This window comes from Neovison vison, chromosome 6 (assembly GCF_020171115.1).
Source record: "Neovison vison isolate M4711 chromosome 6, ASM_NN_V1, whole genome shotgun sequence".
NCBI classification, from domain to species: Eukaryota; Metazoa; Chordata; class Mammalia; order Carnivora; family Mustelidae; genus Neogale; species Neogale vison.
The window spans coordinates 22,430,615-22,451,067 of NC_058096.1; the positions used below are offsets into that span (position 1 = coordinate 22,430,615).

The window sequence follows — 20,453 nt, forward strand, 5'->3', positions numbered from 1 at the left end:
TAATTAGGACATTGCGGGGGGAGGGCTCGAAGTAAACTGCTGGAAGATCATGACCCCTTACCTCTAACATTTTTTGAGCACATAAAATATGATGAATACAGTCCTAAATGCTTCCCATGGATTGTCACATTAAGATTGACTATAAGAATCTAGACACACACACATACACACACACACACACACACACACACACACACACACAGAGTGGCTGAACACAATGGAAGACAGAATTTTGCACTTGCTGTTTATAAATATATTATATCAGAAATAGCATTAGGCCTGCCATTGGATTCGGGTCCCAACTTTGCCAGATTGCAATTATGTCACCTCGACATTAATTGATTAATAAACCTCTGATTATTAATTTGATCTTTGGGTTTTTGATTCTGTTTTTCTTTATAGAATTATGAGTTGAACTTGTTTCTTTAACCTCTAGGAGTTTACTAACACAGAAAACAAGAGACTTGGGCAAGTTAAAAATATAGAGATAAGGTTATAGTATTTACCATATATAAAGAAGCATTGGATTATATAGAGATGAAATTTGCTTTGGGCAAGAATTATAAATCCTTCAGGATAATGTTAATTATCTCATATTTATAAAAGCCTCTGGTTGGGAGTTTACACACATACATGTAATTATATACATATATGTATGCATATAATGAAAATGAAGAATAATCCTTTTTATTAATATCATTTTAATAAGTTAATATCTCTAAAACTGAAGAATGCATGAGAGAAAATCATGTGAGTTCCTTGGTGGTGAAAATATCAGGAAGCACCTGATTTTCAGGCTCCTGCATCTTCTACTCATGAATAGATGATTAACAAGACTATAAACATTATTGCATAGACTGTGAGAAGGAGAATATGTAACACTGGTTGTAAAATGAACACAGACCTTAAAAATCAAAGAACTATGTTGTCTTAGCTCCTATCACAATGGAAAGATGTCTAAGGAGAAATCATTTAAATTTAATTACGTGGCAGCTGAGCTAAGACATTTCAACCACACTTCTATCCATGACCTTGACTGAATCTCTAATTTAAAGTTGTCAGCATAAGAAGAAACGGCAGAGCGTGTCAGGATCTAAATTTGTCATTTCCTCAAAATGGGGATCAGGAAAAGTATGTTCCAGGCCTACCGGGAGACATTAAAGAAACTTTTCAGACTGCCTTCAGATTTGATGTCAAGTTACTCTTGTTTGGTGAATGTACTTTTTTATTTTATTTTTTTGCCTTATGGCTGAGACTTCAGGCTGAACGTGCAGCCAGCACTCATCACGGCATTCCTGACATGGCACCAAACTTTCCTCCTTGGCTATTTGCTCAATGAAAGCTTTTCACATTCTCCTGTTGTTCCCTCTCAGGCTCTGAAGGCTTTTTTCTGAACACGCTTTATTTGTGGTTGGTACCTGTGATCTGAGTAAAGCCTTACATCTTGCTGAGTGCCCACCTGGATTCCTGAATTCTGCTTGTTCATGAGCTGGCTGAAAATGATAATAAAAGACAACACACGGGCTCTGGGATCTGAACTATAAAAATCTTTGACCTGAATTTCCAAAGGTTCATAAATAATAGAATCAGGCAAGTCAGTACACAAACTCACTGTACACTACCCATTTTGTGAATCAAATTGAAGAGCATAATAGGGTAAGATTTACTATCAATGAAAAATAAATCTGTCCCTGAAAATCATACTGATGACATAACACGTGTTGCCCCTCTAAAACAGTATTTGGTTTATAGCAAATCTGTCTTGCATACTCTCCAAATAATTTCTATACTGCCATGAAATACTATCCTCTCTTCTAATCATCATATCTTCTGGTAAAACATTTTCAATTTTTTTTCTTTAATGTTAGATTTTAAGAACCACAATAAATAAGATCTTCTTAAACATTTGACGTTCATTACTCACCAATAAATCACAGTACATAAAAATACCATTCACTTCTCTCAGTTGTCACTATAATGTCCCTGGTTGAGGCCGTCATCATTACCTGGTTAACTTTAGAAGGCTGGTCCTTCCTGGCTTACCAGCCAGCCTTCCAGCTTCTATTTTAAGATAACGTTACTATCCTGATTAATCTTTTCTCTAAGATCCTTTTCACACTTCTGAAATCAAAAACTTTTATAAAGATTTAGAAGTTTCCGCATTAGTTGGCCCATGCCTATTTCTGTGTCTACTTTGTCTCTATTTGAGATAAGTTCCATCCTGAGGCACTCACCATCCCTAACCTACTTCCTTGTTGTCCACACTTTGCACTAGCTTCCTATCCGTCTCCTCACTTTTTGATACATTTCATCTTAATGCTTTCCAGTTCCCAAATTAAAGCACACCATGACAGTGAGGACAATATTGCTTTTCTCACGGTTCTGTACAGCACCTGAATTTATATTTGACATTCAGTAGATGTTCAGTAAATAATAGTTAAATAAATGAGTAAAAATCCAGGTAAGTACGGATTCTGGATATCATCAGAATCATCAGAGAAGGAAAGATACACCGACATGTGTTTCATTTTCCCAGTATGGTAGAATTTAGGACTATACTGCAGCATTAATTCTGTGGTAATACATTGTCTTTCATAGATTCTTATTGCTTATTTTGTGAGGAAGCCAGCCCCTTAAATTAACCAGGAATTAACTGCACATGTTTTTTTAATATCTAAAATACCTTGACGCTTTCTCAGTCATTGAATTTTCACATTTGATTTATGCTGAGGGAAACTACCAAGGGAATAAAAACTAATATATCCTTTGGCACATTTAGAGGATAATTCAATTAATAATTTCATAGATCCAGCTCTACTGCGTGTTCACTCATAGGCAGAATCAGCTATGGCAATTAACTGGACTCAGTCCATGTACCATGGGAATTCTAGTGGCTATGTGGAATACTAAATTAGACGTGTGCTTATTGCCAATTAACCCACCATAGTGTTGGATGTGCATTTTCTGTACTAAATTTGAACAACCAAGTTATGCATAAATCTTAGCATATTTTATGACCCTGGAGTCATAAGTGTCATATGAAGATAACGCCTATATAGAACTTCTTAGCACACACTGGGTTTTTCTTTAATTTGATTGATATCAGTTATAGAATTATTGCTGATAATAAGAAAAGCTTGATTATAAGTACAGTGAATATTCTTTGTACTACTATTCTTCTTTTTCTTGTCTTAATATTTCCCTCCCTTAAATCATATATAAATATACTAATAAAAACATTTCACTAGTTATAATTATTTTTTCCTCTATAGCTGCTCTATATAATTGAATTTTCCAGAAAGTTACAGTATTTTAAGAACTATATTATTATTATGCACAATTTTACATAGAAATTTTGGAAATAAAGCTTAAGTGGATCTCTTTTGTAAAAATTTCTGATCTGTCAAAAGAAGAAAGATTGCTCATACAGATATAGCAGCATTAAAATTGTTTTATAAATAATAATAATGTTAGCTTCTTCAGAATCTGCCTTAACTGTAGTACATTCTGTAATTTATGTAATTTGTGCTTATTGATGTCAAACAATTTTGGAGTTTGTCACTACTATTAGAATGGAAAAGAAAGCCCTATCAAGTGAAAAGTACATTTGTTTAATCTAGTGATGCAATTTGATGTTTAAGTGATTAGTCTTACATGCAGTAAGTTTAATTCTGTTCATGAACTTATCAAACACTGATGACCTAAAATATTTCAAAAACAAACTAAAACATTTTCACTATTATATCTAAAAGTGCATGATTGTGCATTCTAGAAAGTTACTTATTACATGCATAGAGGAGTGTCTGGATCACAATAATGGAAAACAAACCCTCAATATTATTGCCATAATACAATAACAATAACAACAATAATAATAATAGAAACATTAGAAATAATGATTATAACAATTAACATGGTCTTATGACCTGTCAAGCAATATTTAAGTAATTTATGTAATGAATAAATTAAGTTGCAATTACATCAGGTAGTATCATCACTATTTTACCTTTATATTTATTGCCTTTTAATTGAAAGGTTGAAATGTGGGAAATTATATAAAACTCTTCTAGCTTCCTTTAAATGTCTTAAATAAAAAATGGTATCAAATTGTCACATATTTTAATATTCAAATAATCATACTATGTTTTAATTTTTATTTATCTATTAATTATTTATTTTTAAGATGTATTTATTTGAGATAGAGAGTGTGCAAATGTGAACAAGTAGGGGGACAGGCAGAGGGACAGACTCTCAGGCAGACTCCCTGCTGAGTGCAGAATGCAAGGTGGGGTTGGATTTCATGACTCTGAGATTGTAACCTGAACTAGAAACAGGACTCAGCAGCCCAACTGACTGAGCCACGCAGGCACCCGCAGAGTACTATTTAATTGGACTTAGATCACAATTTCCTTCTGCTTAACTACCATTTATGTTGGCATGTTTTTTTTTTTTTTTTTTAAGATTTTATTTATTTGTCAGAGGGGAGAGAGAGAACACATGCAGGGGGAGTGGCCGGCAGAGGGAGAAGCAGGCTCCCTACTAAGCAAGAAGCCAGATGTAGAACTTGATCCCAGGACCCAGGGATCATGACCTGAGCTGAAGGCAGACGTTTAGCCCACTGAACCACCCAGGCGTCCCTGTATTTTATTTTATTTTTTTTTAAGATTTTATTTATTTATTTGACAGAAAGAGAGATCACAAGGAGGCAGAGAGGCAGGCAGAGAGAGAAACAGACGGAGAGAGAGAAACAGACCCCCCGTTCAGCAGAAAGCCCAATGGGGCGGCTCTATCCCAGGACCCTGAGACCATGACCTGAGACGAAGGCAGAGGCTTAACCCACTGAGCCACCCAGGCACCCCTATATTTTATATTTTTGATGTGCATTTGATTAGAACACCTTTTCCTTTAAAGAGGTGATAAGCTATCATTTAAAAATTATTTTTACATAACAAAGCAAAATATTTTAAGTCAAATGGAATAAAAGTAATTCAAGTATGATCGGAAATGAATCATGTATGACATATTTTCAGAGCACTGCATCATAGTAAACAAAAACAAAAAATGTACAGCTTCTACTAAAATAATATTGACATGGATCTCCATGTTTAGCTTTTTCTTTGTTTTTGAGCTAAAATATGTGCATTCTTTATTTGTGTTTCCCTAAGGGCAATATGCAGCCTAGCATACAGTAAGCATTAAATAAATACTAATTTAATGAATGAATGTGTGTGTCAATAGGTATCTGTTTAATGAATGAATGTGTCAATAAGTATCAAGCAGCTGGTACTATACTATTATGTATAAAATCTGTATTAGAAATAGTCAACAGTTGTATAATAATATTATTGGATGAAGGAGTGGAGAGATTAAATGAAAATAAGATTGAGGGCTGCCTGGATGGCTCAGCTGGGATTAAGAACACAGTGTAAACCATAGTCGGAATGAAAAATACCACTGTATAACAAAGACATGATCAAAGAAACATTTTATTCCCTTTATGTTTATTTTAAATGATTTTATTATCCCTTTGATTAAATAGGTAATCAGTTTCTCAGTCACCTACAATTTTAATCCAAGCAGGCAAAAATATGTGTTTCTTTCACTTTCTTCCTTTTTTCTCCTCACTTTAGAAAAAGAGAGATGTTAGGAATAATTGGCTTTGGTTTTAGGCATATATGCTATAGTCGAAACATTTCTATTCGTTCTAGGAAAGAATATTTCATTCTGCAAATCAAAAAAAAATTAAATAATATTTTAAAATAAATGTGTACATATTCAAGTGAAATTATCATCTTGGTTTACTAGGATATGATCTGGAATTTTTACATATCTAATCTTTATTCTTGGATAAAAGTCTAAAATAACACTCTTTAAAAATAGTTAAAATAAGTAATCATAATATAAACTGTTGCTTAGGGCAAGAAAAATGGTCAAATCAATTGTTAGCATTGATAACTCACAAGAACTGGGAGCAGAAATTCATCACCTGAAATCTGAGAAAAATCACAGAAAAAAATTATTAAAAATTAGAATACCTTTTATATTATTGGGCTGACTATATTGATAATTGCTCTTATAATTTTTAGAAGACTTTTTTGGCAAGCCCAAGATAAATCAAAGATTTCTTAAACAAACAGGATTATCACTGAATTACTTGTATCTAACAAGCAATGTTTTAAATCCTGCTACATAGGAAGCATTTTAAGATAACAAGGGTGATAAAAATAATTATTGTAAAGAGATGAATTTCTCTTATCAAGCCTTCATCTTCATCAGAGGAGCATAAATGGTTTCTCTTATCAGCAATAATAGAGCAAAGAGTAACTTTTACTTTGGAAGACCTAAAACATATGAAATAAAGTGATCTATGTGAGTAAGTGTAATAAGGCAAACGAGTTACATAGATCTTTGAAATTGTATGCATATAGAATCAATATGATCTGATCTTAGTTTCTTCTTGAAAATACTATGATGATATCACATTTCTAAAAGGATTTTGTGTTTTTTATTAGCCCTTTTGTATAGTTTCTATGACACATTTTTAATTATAATTGCATTAAATTACATGTTATTTTGTGATAGTTCCTAAGCTGATCCATATAAGTAGTTTCCAGCTTCCTTGGATACATATTGCATATCCCATCAGTCATTTTGCATCTTTGAAAAGCACTAATAATACACTACTTCTGATGTTATACAATATTGTGAACCTGAGTAATTATTATGAAGGTCACTAAATGAAGATACACAAATACCATTTACTTCTTTAACATCTTTAAAACAACATAGTGAAAATTAGGTCGGTTTTTCTTATTCACTATGTGATGACACAATTCTGAAGCAATTTAGAGAGAAATGTAAATATACATGTTTTCATAAACTTGAATATCATTTTAAAATGATCTTTCATTCACAGATAGACACTTCTGAGATGGCGTGATTTATGCAGCAGATATTTGCTCGCAAAGTCCTCCCAATAGGGGGCCATCCCCTGTTGGATTGGCGATAGGCTTAGCCACCTGACTTTCTGGATGTGACATGAGCAGCTTTGTTATGGGGCTTGATCTCTCATGCTTCTGCCATCACAAGGAAATGCCTTCATCCCTGTAGCTGTCACCTCTTCCGCCTGGCTACAAGTGTTACTGGACCCAAAGCATGGAGTTAAGCCTTGCTGCTTAACACAGAGCCCCCTACAGAATGTATCTGCTGGTTCCAGTTAAGTAGGAGAATTACTACCAAGTGCCCCTGAGTTTCGGGGTGTTTGTTATGTACAATTTTTGCGATGAATTTCACTGCACTGCTCTATTTTCTTCTCCTTGGCCCTTTTCACTGTCCCATATTACAGATTTTGCGACTTTGTTTTGTTTAGTATCTGTTTTCCTTGCTGGAGGGTAAGACTCATAAAGTCATTTTTGCTTGCTTAGTTTAATTCTCTATACTCAACACATGGAAAAGTGCTTGGTTTGTAGGACTTGCCCGATAAATAGTGTTGGGTGAAAAAATACACAATTAATATTCTAACCTAAGCATGCTTAAATTCATAAAATAACAAGTTTTGATCCATTGCTCCCATTTTACAAATCGGGAAACTTAAGTTTTGATCATTTAGATGACTAATTTCCTAGGATTAGATCCAGCAGATTCATTAAAATCTAAGAATGCCTGCTAATACTCAGAATATTATTTTTGTAAAGCCCAATATATTAGAAAACTACCATCTAGTTTAAATCATCACAAACAAAAGTGGACTTCTGTCAGGGGACAGGCGTCAAGAATACATAGATAATATTGGGAAAATCATGTTCTTGCTAGTGTTCCACTGAGATTAAAGGACAGAATTCAGAGGATGAAAGGATTTATGGCCACAGAATTCTGGCTGGCTGGATTCAAGTTGTTGGACTGGCCTTTTCCAAGACTCAGTATCATAACTTTTGGTGGCCATGGTATTTGTGGATGAAGGTGTAAAGTAGCAAATCCAGTAAGGTAAGTCTACTGGCACCTTTCCTAGGGAAAGGAGGAAAGTGGAGAAGCACTGTTATGAACTGAATGTCTGTGCCTCATCTCCACCAAATTCACATGGAGCAACCCTGCTCCCCAGCATAACAGCATTGGGAGGCATGAGGAGCTGACGAGGTCATAAGGATGGAGCCCTCATGAACGGGATCAGTACCCTGAGGGAGTCAGGAGAGAACATTGTTCCTGAGCTCTGCTCTCTATCCTATGGGGACAGAAATAGAAGCTGTAGTCTGCGCCAGAACCCCACCATGCTGGCTCCCTAATCAGGGACTTCCAGCCTCCAGAACCATGCAAAATAAACTCCTGTTGTTAATAAACCACCCAATCTGTGGCATTTCTTCTAGCAGCCTAAAGGGACTAAGACAGGCTGTAAGCAGTCGGCCACAGGGTCTTAGCATATCTTTCAGGATCTTCAAGACATAAAACTTGTGAAGTCAGTCAAGTCTTAGGATGATGGGATCTTGGTGGGAAGCTTCACTCTGTGACCTTCTGCACTAGTTTCATCTCTCAGGTGATCTCCATCAAAACCGGAAAACTCCCTGCTGGGCACTGAATGTTTGTGTACCCTCCCCACCCCACCCCAAATTCCTAGGTTGAAGGCCTAATCTTTAAGCTGATGGGATTTGGAAGTGGGGATCTTTGGAGGTAATTAGTTGTAGAAGTCAGGAGAGTAGAATCCCATCACAGGAATTAATGCCCTTAAGGAAAGAGGAAGTGTCTCCGTGTAATTGCATCCAGGAGAGGCCATGTAAGGACAGAGCCAGAAGAAGGCTCTCACCGATAACCTGCCTGCACTGGCACCCTGATCTTGGACTTCCAGACTGCCAAACGGTGAGAAACAAATGGTTGCATTTAAGCCATTCAGTCTACGATATTTTGTCATCACAGCTCAAATTAAGACACTCACTTGCTAGGAAGAACTGGGATTTCTGGGGCAAGGTCTTCAGCCCAGAGGAAGGACAGAAAGCTGTGACAACCTGGAGGCAGAGCTCACTATTTCTGGGCAGTTAAGCAGATGCCAAGAGGCAGTGATAAATCCAGTAGTTATACAATACGACTATTTTTATTTCTTTAATATTTATTTGTTCATTTCTCAGGTTTATCTTTCAAGAGTTGGATATTTCCTAAAATTCCTTAACAACTTTTCATCATCTTAATCTCTGAAGTACATTTGAACAAAATGATTTGATTTGAATCAAATGGTATCTATGAGAGATAGACTCGAGTAACTGATGGTATCTTTACCTGAGGAGCATGGTATTTTGAATTTTCCCAGGGGATACATGTAAAGCTTGGGTTAAAAAAATACACCTGAGCAGTAAAAGATTTTTCATCTTTTTCTTTTCGTATGCCATTCTTACCTTCTTCAGATAGAGATAGCTTTATATTTCTCTAAGAGACTGTCCTTGAAATTTTCATACTGGATATAAAGCCTAAACCGTTGTTAGCATTAGAACCAACTTATTTCTACAAATGAACCCTCTTCTTTAAAGTCTGAACAGCTTAAATGTATTAAATTTGGGATCGTAAGACAAGATTTCAATCACAGATAGAAATGTGTGTCTGCCACAACCAGGAAATTTTTCTAATTTCAAAGTATTTACTAAGATATATTTTTTAAAATATTAAAATCCTTTCACATCTTATCTACCTTATCCTGGACATGCAGCAGCTCACGCTGCTAGAATCACTGTTACCTGGAGACTGTAAAATGTGAAGAAAGTATTACGGGATAAAGCAAATTCAATTCTAGGAAAGGCATGTAAATATGGAAGTAATGTGCATCTGTTATAAGATTAATTAATATTGCCACATCCTTAAAAGGTTTCTGATATTCCTAATGCTTTTACACCACAGGAGAAAATGCACATAAATATTGCTATTATGTCTAACAAGAAACAAAAGCAGGTGCAGAAAGCTGGATGAGAAAAAAAATGTAAACGAAAAATTCAATATTTCTTAACATGCATTGTTATCATGTAACTGTTAAATTAAATTTATCACATAAAATAATTAAGTTTAATTAACAGGTAATATGCAATAAGTAGATTGTCACAATACTAATTTTAATCAAATGTACATGTAATTGGTGCTTAGTGTATTAAACCACATATCATATGCCTATTACCTCCTTTGTTTTACAAATTGGAACTTTAGTTCAACCTATGTTTAATAGTAAGGTAATGCCTTTGAAATGTTGAAAATGAACTGGCAGGAAGCCAAGAAATCTGTTTCAGATGAAACATAAAAGAGGTTTTGAATTAAAAAAAAAGGGGGGGGCTGAATCTAAAGACCTTAACTTTAGTGCTATTATAGTAAATATGGTTGGTGTCAATTATAAATGGCTTGATTCTTTTTCACTCTTTTTTAGAAATCAGAGACGGTAGCTGCTTGAATAAGGCAGGGAAGACTGTTTTGGTCAGTGTTTTATGACATTGTGTGATTTTATAGTTTTCACAGTTCCCTATACTGTCCTTGATTTAAAGACGCAGAATAAAAATATTTTTACCATTTCTCACTTGTAAATATTTATTTACAAAATAACTTCTCATAGCATTGCATGTCAAGTTCTAAGAGTTTCAGTGGTATAATAAATTAGCTGCTAAATAAAACGTCCTATCTTATAAAAACACAGGCTTCAATTACCAAGAAATAAGCTTATTAGATAGCGTCAATACTTATTATTGGTGTAATATCCAATCAAAATGTCCACTAATCTTTATATGAAGGAATATAAGAGTTACTACAGTGGTGGTATCATAAGTCTAAAAAAGTGTTCCAAATTTCATAATAAAATTACACTAATTTACAAGGAAAATAATTGAAAGAGAAGAGCAGGCTGACTAAATTTTAAATGAAGACCATGGTTACATATTCCAAATGATCATTTAATAATCCCCAAAATAATCCTAACTGTAGACAGATGATAGCGCTATGCCATTTCCTCTATTTCTATCACAAGAATAAAATTTGAACTTCAGCAATTAATGAAATTAAGATTAATAATTATGTTAATTTTTATTTAAAGTTCATCTCTCACCAGCATATTTACATAACTTTACATAAATGAATTTTCCACCATCTTTTTCATCAACTTTAAGCATTTTTATGATTCAGTTTTGATAAATTATATTATCCAAGAGGTAATAATCTTATATAATTGTAAGAGGTTATAGCATAGAGAAGAGGTCAGGCACATGGATGGGAAAATTTTAGCATACTAAAGCTAATATTTATTCTTAAATGTAGTATAAGTTTGGAAAAGTGGGCTAGGCTCCCAACATATTTTGTAGTGTCCTAGAAATCATGAGTAATTTTAATTGTGAAAAATAAAGAATTTTCATTAAGGTATATGAAGAAATAGTATAAGAATTTGGATTAATCAAGAAAGAAGGTATACTTCTAGAGACTTACAAATAATTGTAAGGACTATTTAAATGATATTCATCATGAGGAGAAAACCAGAAGCGACATCTTGTATATAGCATCCCTGTGTAGGTTAGAACCACAGCAGAAGCTCCTTCCAGTTGGAAATTTTTAGAAAAAGAAGAAGGAAAAATGTCAATGGAATGCTCAATTAAGTATGTTTATTCATCTTAAAATATAAGACATTTTCTTCTGTTTTACTTAAAATTTAGCCTTTATCAGTAGAATTATATTTCTATAGCTGAAGGATACTATTAAAAACTTTGAACATCTATTCTAAACCTCAGCTAAAGTTAGACTGTCTCTTAATTTAAATCTGAAGTGATTTACACATGGAGAACTAATACATTTTTTAGGATAATTAAGGTTTGTGTAGAAATAAATAAAATTGACTGCAGAGAATATCAATATACTGAAAAGGGAAAGAGAAACTCAACTCCTTTTAGGACTTTGCATTTTAAATAATCTTTGATTGAAGTAATGCTTTGTTTGCAAACATATGATTTATAAAAAATAAAAGCCAAAAATGAAATTTGAAAAAAAAGTAGAAGGAAGAAATATACTAAAAACTCAAAAAAAACCTGAAATGAAAACATTCATATCTTGATTCCAGAAATGAGGGAAAATAAATATTTTTATGATTTAAGGTCATATGAAGAATATATAGAAATTTCTGCTTCCATAATGGCAGTATAAACTTGTGATTGCCCATCTCCCCTACTGGTAATGATTAAAAGCTTCAGAGAAGACTCAAACTAAACAAAAAATACAAAAACAATAGCAAAAGTCACTACCCAAGGCTTCTGTAAACAAAATCAATGAGATTGTGGAAGATAAGTTACTTTCCCACTTCTTTTTCTCTCTTATGACTTTGTATAGAGGGCAGGCCATAGCTGAGGTGCCTCACGGTGGTGATACTGGAGTTAAAATCTGTCCAGAAGTGCAGAGTTCCTTGGGAGAAGCAAATACAGGATGAGTAGAAAGGGGACAATCCCAAATAGGGATCATACAAGGAGATGCCATAATTCTTCATATAAGTCACAAAAATCAGCCTAAGTCCTGAGCTTTGAATGCATGGGACAGGCACAAACTCATATAGCAAAGGCTTTAAGAAGTTATTTGAGATTTGAGTCACCGCTTATAGTAGGCAACACAGAATTTAGAGGGGAATATCTGCTTAATACATTTTTTCCAGATGTTTGTCAAAAGTCTTAGAGTCTGCACGACATAATATTTACAGTACCCAGGATTCAAACCAACATTTCTTGATATTCAATGAACCAGAAGAACATGACCAATTCTTTTTTTTTTTTTAATTAACATATAATGCATTACTTGTTTCAGGGGTACAGGTCTGTGATTCATCAGTCTTACACAATTCACAGCACACACCATAACATATACCCTCCCCAATGTCTATCACCCAACCATCCCATCCCACCCCCCAAAAGATAATCAACACATGCATTCCTAGATGACCCAGATGTTGAGTTTATCAGATTTTAGATTTATAGATTTTTAGAGTGGCTATTCTAACTATGCTCCATGAAATAAAGAGGAGAATATGTAAAATGAGTAAGAATTTTAAAAAGTCAGCAGAGAAACAGAAAATATGAAACAAAACAATATTAGAAACTCAGGGAAAAAAATACTATCTTAAAGAACTCATTGATTAGGGCTTAGGAGCAAAAAGGAGATGATGGAATAAAAGTTCCGTTAATTTGAATTTAAACTGCAGAAGTTATATAATCTAAAGAATGGTGAATAGTTAAAATATATAAAACTGAACAGTATCTCGGAGATTATTTTTAGGTTATTTTAAAAGGTCTAACATGCATAAATTAAGCCCAAGAAATGAGAAAGAGATTAGGAAAGAATAAGAATAAATAATGTCCAAAAATGCTCAACTATAGACAAATATAAATTTACAGATTCAAGAAGCTCAGTACACCCCAAACAGGATAATTCAAAGAAAACTGCACCTAACCCAACCCAATCAAAACAATGAATAATACAGATAAAGTAACCTGAAAGCAGCTAGTGAGTAACGGCATGTGGCATACGAGAAATTCACAATTCAAATCATCATGAATTTCTCATCAGAAACCAAGGAGCTTAGATGACAGTGGAACAAAGCCTTTGAAAAAATGGCAAACCATAATTCCTTCCAGGTGAAAAAAGGAAAAAAAAAAAATCCTTCAGGAATGAAGGATGAGGAGAATATTTCCAGATTGGGGGGGGGGGTAGAATCTATCCCAAATACATATGGTCAAAATTAATGGAGAAGAAATTTCTGCAGGCTGAAAGAGTAAAATATATTAAAAAAAAAAAATTGGGTCTTTAGAGACGAAGAAAGAGTGAAATAAGTGGTAGATGGATAAGTAAATTAAAATATTTTCTTTTTTTTAAGATTTTATTTATTAATTTGACAGATAGAGATCATAAACAGGCAGAGAGGCAGGCAGAGAGAGACAGAGAGAGAGAGGAGGAAGCAGGCTCACTGCTGAGCAAAGAACCCAATGTGGTGCTCAATCCCAGGACTCCGGGATCATGACCTGAGCCGAAGGCAGAGGCTTTAATCCACTGAGCCAACCAGGGGCCCCTAAAATATTTTGTCTTCAATTCCTAAAATCTGTATGACTGTTCAATACAAAATTTATCATAAATTATGGTGAGATTTCAGTGAATGTAGATGTAATACCTCTGAAATCAATAGGAACAAAAAAATTCCTAGAGAATCACTTAAGAAAAACAATACCAAAAGTATATTGCCAGCCTGGGTGGCTCAGTGGGTTAAGCTGCTGCCTTCGGCTCAGGTCATGATCTCAGGGTCCTGGGATCGAGTCCCGCATCGGGCTCTCTGCTCAGCAGGGAGCCTGCTTCCTCCTCTCTCTCTCTGCCTGCCTCTCTGCCTACTTGTGATCTCTCTCTGTCAAATAAATAAATAAAATCTTTAAAAAAAATTTTAGAAATTAAAATAAATCATTAATATCTCATATAACTCAAAATAATGCAGAAAAAACAAATAGAATATGAAAAAACAGAGGGAAAACACAGAAAACAAAATTTTATACCTGAATGAAATCATATCAAATACAGCATTCAGTTTAATAGTCTAGCCTATGAACTATGGACAAAATTCAGTCCAAGGACCTCGTATATGCGTGCTTACAGTTAAGAATGGTTTTTACATTTTTAATTGTTGTAAGAGAGAAATGCACAAGTTTTTAAGATAGTTTCTAGGTGACAGAGACCATATAAGGAAAATTTAAAATATTTATTACTTGGCCCATTTCCGGCTGATTCCTACTTCAAACATTAATGTTAAGTTACAGATTGACAGAATTAATAAAAAAGCAATACTCTGTCATATGCTGCCTAAAAAGACACAATTTAATTTCACATAAAAGTGCAACAAGGTGGAAAGTAAATAATTGAAAAAAGGGTGTATAAACAGTTAGCATAGGGAGGTATGAGTAGTTATCTGAATATTAGATAAATATATATTAAAGCAAATGATTACTGGAGAAAATGAAAGAAATAATTCATGAGGAAGACATGTGTGGGAGAGAGGGCAATGACCTACCCCTGCGCCCCCCCCCCCCGGAAGATATTCACATCATAACCTCTGGAACCTGTAAGTATGTTATTCTACAGCAAAGAGAACTTTGCTGCTGTGATAAAGTTAAAGATGTTGAGTTGAGAAGAATATCCTGAATTATCCAATGTGGGTCTCCTGTACTGAAAAGTCAGAGACAGAGAAGATGTGAGAAAAGCAGCAGAATTAGAGTGGGGTGAAGTGAGAGAGACTCCATCTGCCTTTGCTGGCTTTAAAGATGGAAGCAGACCAAGAGCCAAAAAATGTGGGCAGATTCTAAAAGCTGAAAGGGACAGAAAACAATCTCCACAAAAGAACACAAAGGAACACAGCCCTACCAACATTTCATTCCAGTGAAAATCCTTTTGAACTAAACGAGAACGGAGTTGTGTTGTTTCTAGCAATTAAGTTTGTTGTCACTGGTTTTAGCAGGGGAAAAAAAAGAATACAATTTAACAAGCTATACATGGGCATGGCCTCACTGAGCCTAAAGATACCTGACTGCAAAAATCAACAGGATTAAAATGAGAGAGAAATGTTCGCAATCATGGAGGAGGGTTTTCACACCTCTCACTCTGCATTCACTCTGATAAAACAGCTGTATAAAAAAAGTCAGTAAAGACAGAAGATTCAAACAACACTGTCACCTACCTCTATCTAATTGATATTTCTAGAACACAGCATTCTATAACTGCAGAATACACGTGCTTCTTAAATACACTGTGTCGTCACTGAAATAGATCATTTGCGGTGACATATATCTCAATAAATAAAAAAGAATTTAAAAAATCACACAACAGAGTATTTTTTAAACAGAACTAAATGATATTAGTAATGAATAACAGCAAAATATCTAGGAAAACATTAAATATCTGGAGATTAAATCCTTACAAATAAATACGGACCAAAGAGGAAATCACGAGAAAAAATTAGAAAATATTTTCAACTATTTGAATGACAACAAAAATACAACATATCATAATTTGGGGGTTGTGTTGAAATATTCTTTAGCGGGAAGTTTAGAGTTTTATATGGTTATATTAGAAAATAAGATATATCTAAAGTAATAACCTAATATTTCACTTCAAGGATTTATAACCAAAGTTTAAAGCAAGTCCAAAATATATAGAATGGAAGTAATGAAAATAAAATGGAAACCAACAAATTAGAAAATAGATTTATATATAAAGAATTAAATTAACAAAACCCAAAGCTAGTGTTTTGTAAATATCAACAGTATTGGCAAATCCTTGGTTAGAAAGAGGAAAGTCTTTTCAAAAATAGGGCTGAATTATTTTGATAGATGTATGAAAAAATATGTATTGACTCCATAAAAATGAATCCAAAACAGATCACAGATTTAATGCAAAATCTAAATCAATAAAACATTAAAAGAAAGCCTAGGGGGCGCTTGGGTGGTTCAGTTAGTTAAGCATCTGCCTTAGGCTCAGGTTATGATCCCTGGGGGTCCTGGGATCCAGTCTTGCATCAGGCTCCTTGCTTAGTAGGAAATCTGCTTCCCCTTTCCCTCTGTCCCTCCCACTGCCTGTGCTCTCTCTGTCCAACAAATTAAAAAACAATCTTTTTAAAAAAAATCTATAAAAATAAAATAAAATAAAATAAAATAAAAAAGAATGTTTAGGCGTAAATCTTTGTGGCCTTTGCTTAGATGATGATTTCTTAAATGGAACATTTAAGTTCACATATGAGTTCAATTTGATAAGCTGGACTTGAGCAAAATTTAAATCTTTTGCTCTTCTCTTCCAAGAATCATATTTATTCTAGAAAAAAAGAACTATATCCACACAGTGTTCAAAAATGTACACAAAAGTTTTTTGTAGTAGCCCTAAACTGAAAATAACCAAAGGCTCATCAACAGGTGAATAAACAAACTCTGTTTTGCCCATACAATGCAAAGACAAGAACACATTATAAATTTTTGATTCATATTCAACATATCAACGCATGCTGACTGAAAGTGCTTAGCAAAAAATTAAAATTGAAGTGATGTATGATTCTGTATATAAAGTTCTGGAAGTGCAACTAAATTATAGTGCCAGATAGTAGACTAACATTTGCTTGGGAGGGAGAGTAAATGAATAAATACATTACAAAGGAGCTTTAGAAAATTGATGGGGGTGATGTAAATGTTTGTTTAGATGATGTAACAGATTTGCAGGCACACCCATATGTCAAAACTGATCACATTTTGCCCTTCATAAATTGGCATTGTACTGTGGTCCAACTATATTTCAGAAAAGTTGTCAACAGGGGATATTTATTGTTCTAATTATTTTTACTAAAGAAGAATGAAACTAAATATTTAATTTCTTAAAAAAAGGAAAAATTGATCATGTGCTCTGAAAACTACCAAAAAATAAAACAAAAATTATTCTTAATGGTTTAATAGTTAAAAAAAACTATTTTATGATTTTTGAAATAGTTTTATCTAACCAGCTTCAATCAACAAGAAACAACAATCTCAAGGAATGTTCAAAGAATTCTCAAAACATTCCTTTACAAAGCAAGGTTTTTAAAAATCCTTCCTAAATAAGAGATACTATTTGCTCGTGAGCTTTATTCTAAGCATTTACTTCAGAAAATTAAACAGGCTGACCAATGTTTCAACCTTTAAAGCAAAGGAAGAATACCTCTGTGATCAAAAGCAACTTGCATCTTGTAGTATCAATCCTTGAAAAACAGAGTGCCCTAAGTACTTTTTTTTTGTATTAAAGTATTTATTTTATTAAAAGATCACAAGAACATGCACTTCTGTACTGATATATACAATCATGTGTTTACCCCATTATTTTCTATCTAGTTGAAAACACTAATAACTACAAATCTCACATCATTTTATATCAGCATTTCACATTATCTTGATATTTTTCTCCATCCATCACTTCAGAATTTGAATTCAAGTTGAGATTTGATTTAAATCTCTGTCAATCCCAGTATTCTAATAAAGCATGAGCTCTGTTTTATTTATTTTGTGTCCACAGTCACTCAGTACTGATTCTAAATCTTAAACAGCTCAATGAAAACACCCTAAATTTGATCTAGTATGGTTTTTTAAAATTCTTTTCAATGAGGTTTTAAAACATAGACACAGAAATTATAGATCTTAATTTTTTATTTATTTCATAATTAAAACTTAGGTAGGCATGCTTGGAGGGCAATTCAGAAGTTCTAGGACACCTTTGAAGAATGTGGCTGTGCATTTTTAAATGGTTAGGTATGATGAAACCCCAAGAATTTTTTCCTTCAACCCTCTTAATTTACGTATATGGAAACTGAGGTCCCAGGGATGCAGGTCACACAACTAATTAGCATCAATCCTAGCACAGGTACAGCTATCCAATATTGCCTGTATGACCCTGTCAGCCTCATTGTGTTTTGGAAACATTGACAGTGCTCATTTCTCCAGAGCTCCACTTTTCTGTGTACTTACAGCAGTGATTTAGTAATAATTCTATGATATGTCAAATAAGCTTTTAAATTTTTACAAAATGCAAAGAAAAAAAAAACCAAGTTAAGTTTTATTAAGAGAATATGATTCCTACCACTATTTTAGCACAGTAAGAAGAGGCTGGGAGAAGTCGATGAACTTGCCCTCCAAACAGGTTGGACAGCTCTAATATAAATCATGTTTTGGCACCCTTAAATTTTTGCTAATGTAGATTCACATTAAAGAAAAAGAAAAAAAATAATAAAGTAAATTTTGGATTTAAATACATATTTTGAATTACAAAATCTAAACAAACATGTTGAAAGTTTGAGAAATAGTTCTAATTTGTTGCAAGTGCTGATGGACTTGAAAAAGAAATTTATATATCTTAATACATAGCTTATTAATATATATATGTATAAAATAATGAAAAAATAGCAGAAAACACTATTAGGAAAAAAGCTAAATTAGTTATTAGTATCACTTCTTTCTCTGTGTGTCCTGAATAACATGGCTTTTTCGTCTCTTTGATTTTATTTTGAGAAATACGATGGCAATTAAACAACTTTTTGGAGATTCTCTAACTTTAGCAAATGAAACCCGTACTTTGTGAAATAATTATTTTATATCCTTCATAATTTTTTGCAATTGTATAAGTGGCCTTTCCATGAATTTCTTAATAAGAACACTTATGAATATGTAAAATAATATGGATTATTTGTGTCTGTTCTTGAGGAAGTGTTTGCTTTCTAGAGACATTCTCAAAAAGAAAATAATCTTATTTCACAGTTATCACCACCTTCTATCGATATTAATGTACTAGAAATTCTCCAATAGTAATATTTTGTCGATCAGAGTATCTTATACACTCCCACTATGACAGTTATGTCCTCTTGAACATCAGAGAATCTCCAACATTGATGAATCTTGAATATTTATTGAAAATAATATTAAATTTCTTCCCTTTTATGAACCTATATATGACATTATTCTAAAATCCCACTCAATGATATAAAGTGGATTGTGCATTTAAATCAGCCCTCATATTCTCCAAATCTCAGGTCATAATTCCAACTTTACAGACAACAAGCATTATTCTGATAAAATATGAATGTTGATATATTCAATCATTTTAAAAACACTACTTCATATCTTACGAGAATTAAAATAATTCAACGAAATAACTACTCAGGTGAAACACAGGACCGTTCATATTATAAGAAAACAGATAAAACTCTAAGGAGATACTAACCAATAACTGACAGCTAAAGCAATTCAATTTATACTGTGTTTGGCTTAAACACTGCAAAAAAGAAAATCACAATTTTCTGAATGAGCAGTATCAAAACCATTAAATTTATAGCACTGTGAAATGTCCTATAACATCCACTAGATGTCTCTAATAACTGACTATGAATGGCCACGTTCGTTCTAGAGCTATCAGTCAAATACCGAATCCTGAACTACAGAGCTATTTGGAGGATCCTACTAAAATTCGTATTTTTCAAAGCAGACAAAGTTGTTTTAATAAACATACAGAAGGAAAGTGACTTACATTCAATATCAAGGTACATGCTCTTTTGGTGCCCTCCAATCCTACTCGCAGCTTCACAGTCATATCTCCCTGAATCTGACAACTTCACATCTTGAATATGCAGCGAGGAGCTTCCATGCTGCCCTTTGACTTCGATACGGCCGTCTGGGCTCTGTTTACATCGATTCAGGAAAAAGAAAGATTTTACGCTTGTTTTGTGTGAAAATGATGACCAAACATAGGGTGTTTATCACATATATGATAAATGAAAATAACGTCTTACCTGCATTACTTTTTTTTTTTTTTTTTTTGAAAGCAATGTTTCTGTATTTAGGACTTACTGATTGATTTTGGCTTTTCCGTTGTACCTGCCCACCCGCTTACAGGGACAGTCACATGTAGTAAAAACTTCAACACGTGTTTTATCAACC

At 33.6% G+C, this 20,453-nt stretch overlaps 1 protein-coding gene across 2 annotated transcripts in view; it reads right to left on the reverse strand.

Moving 5' to 3' along the window:
• NCAM2 (neural cell adhesion molecule 2) overlaps positions 1-20,453 on the reverse strand; it is a 524,714-nt gene that overhangs the window by 120,088 nt on the left and 384,173 nt on the right. For both annotated transcript variants that reach the window (XM_044251090.1, XM_044251091.1), the window contains exon 9: positions 20,044-20,194. In XM_044251090.1, coding sequence (XP_044107025.1) covers positions 20,044-20,194 — 151 coding nt within the window. The remainder of the gene's footprint in view (positions 1-20,043; positions 20,195-20,453) is intronic.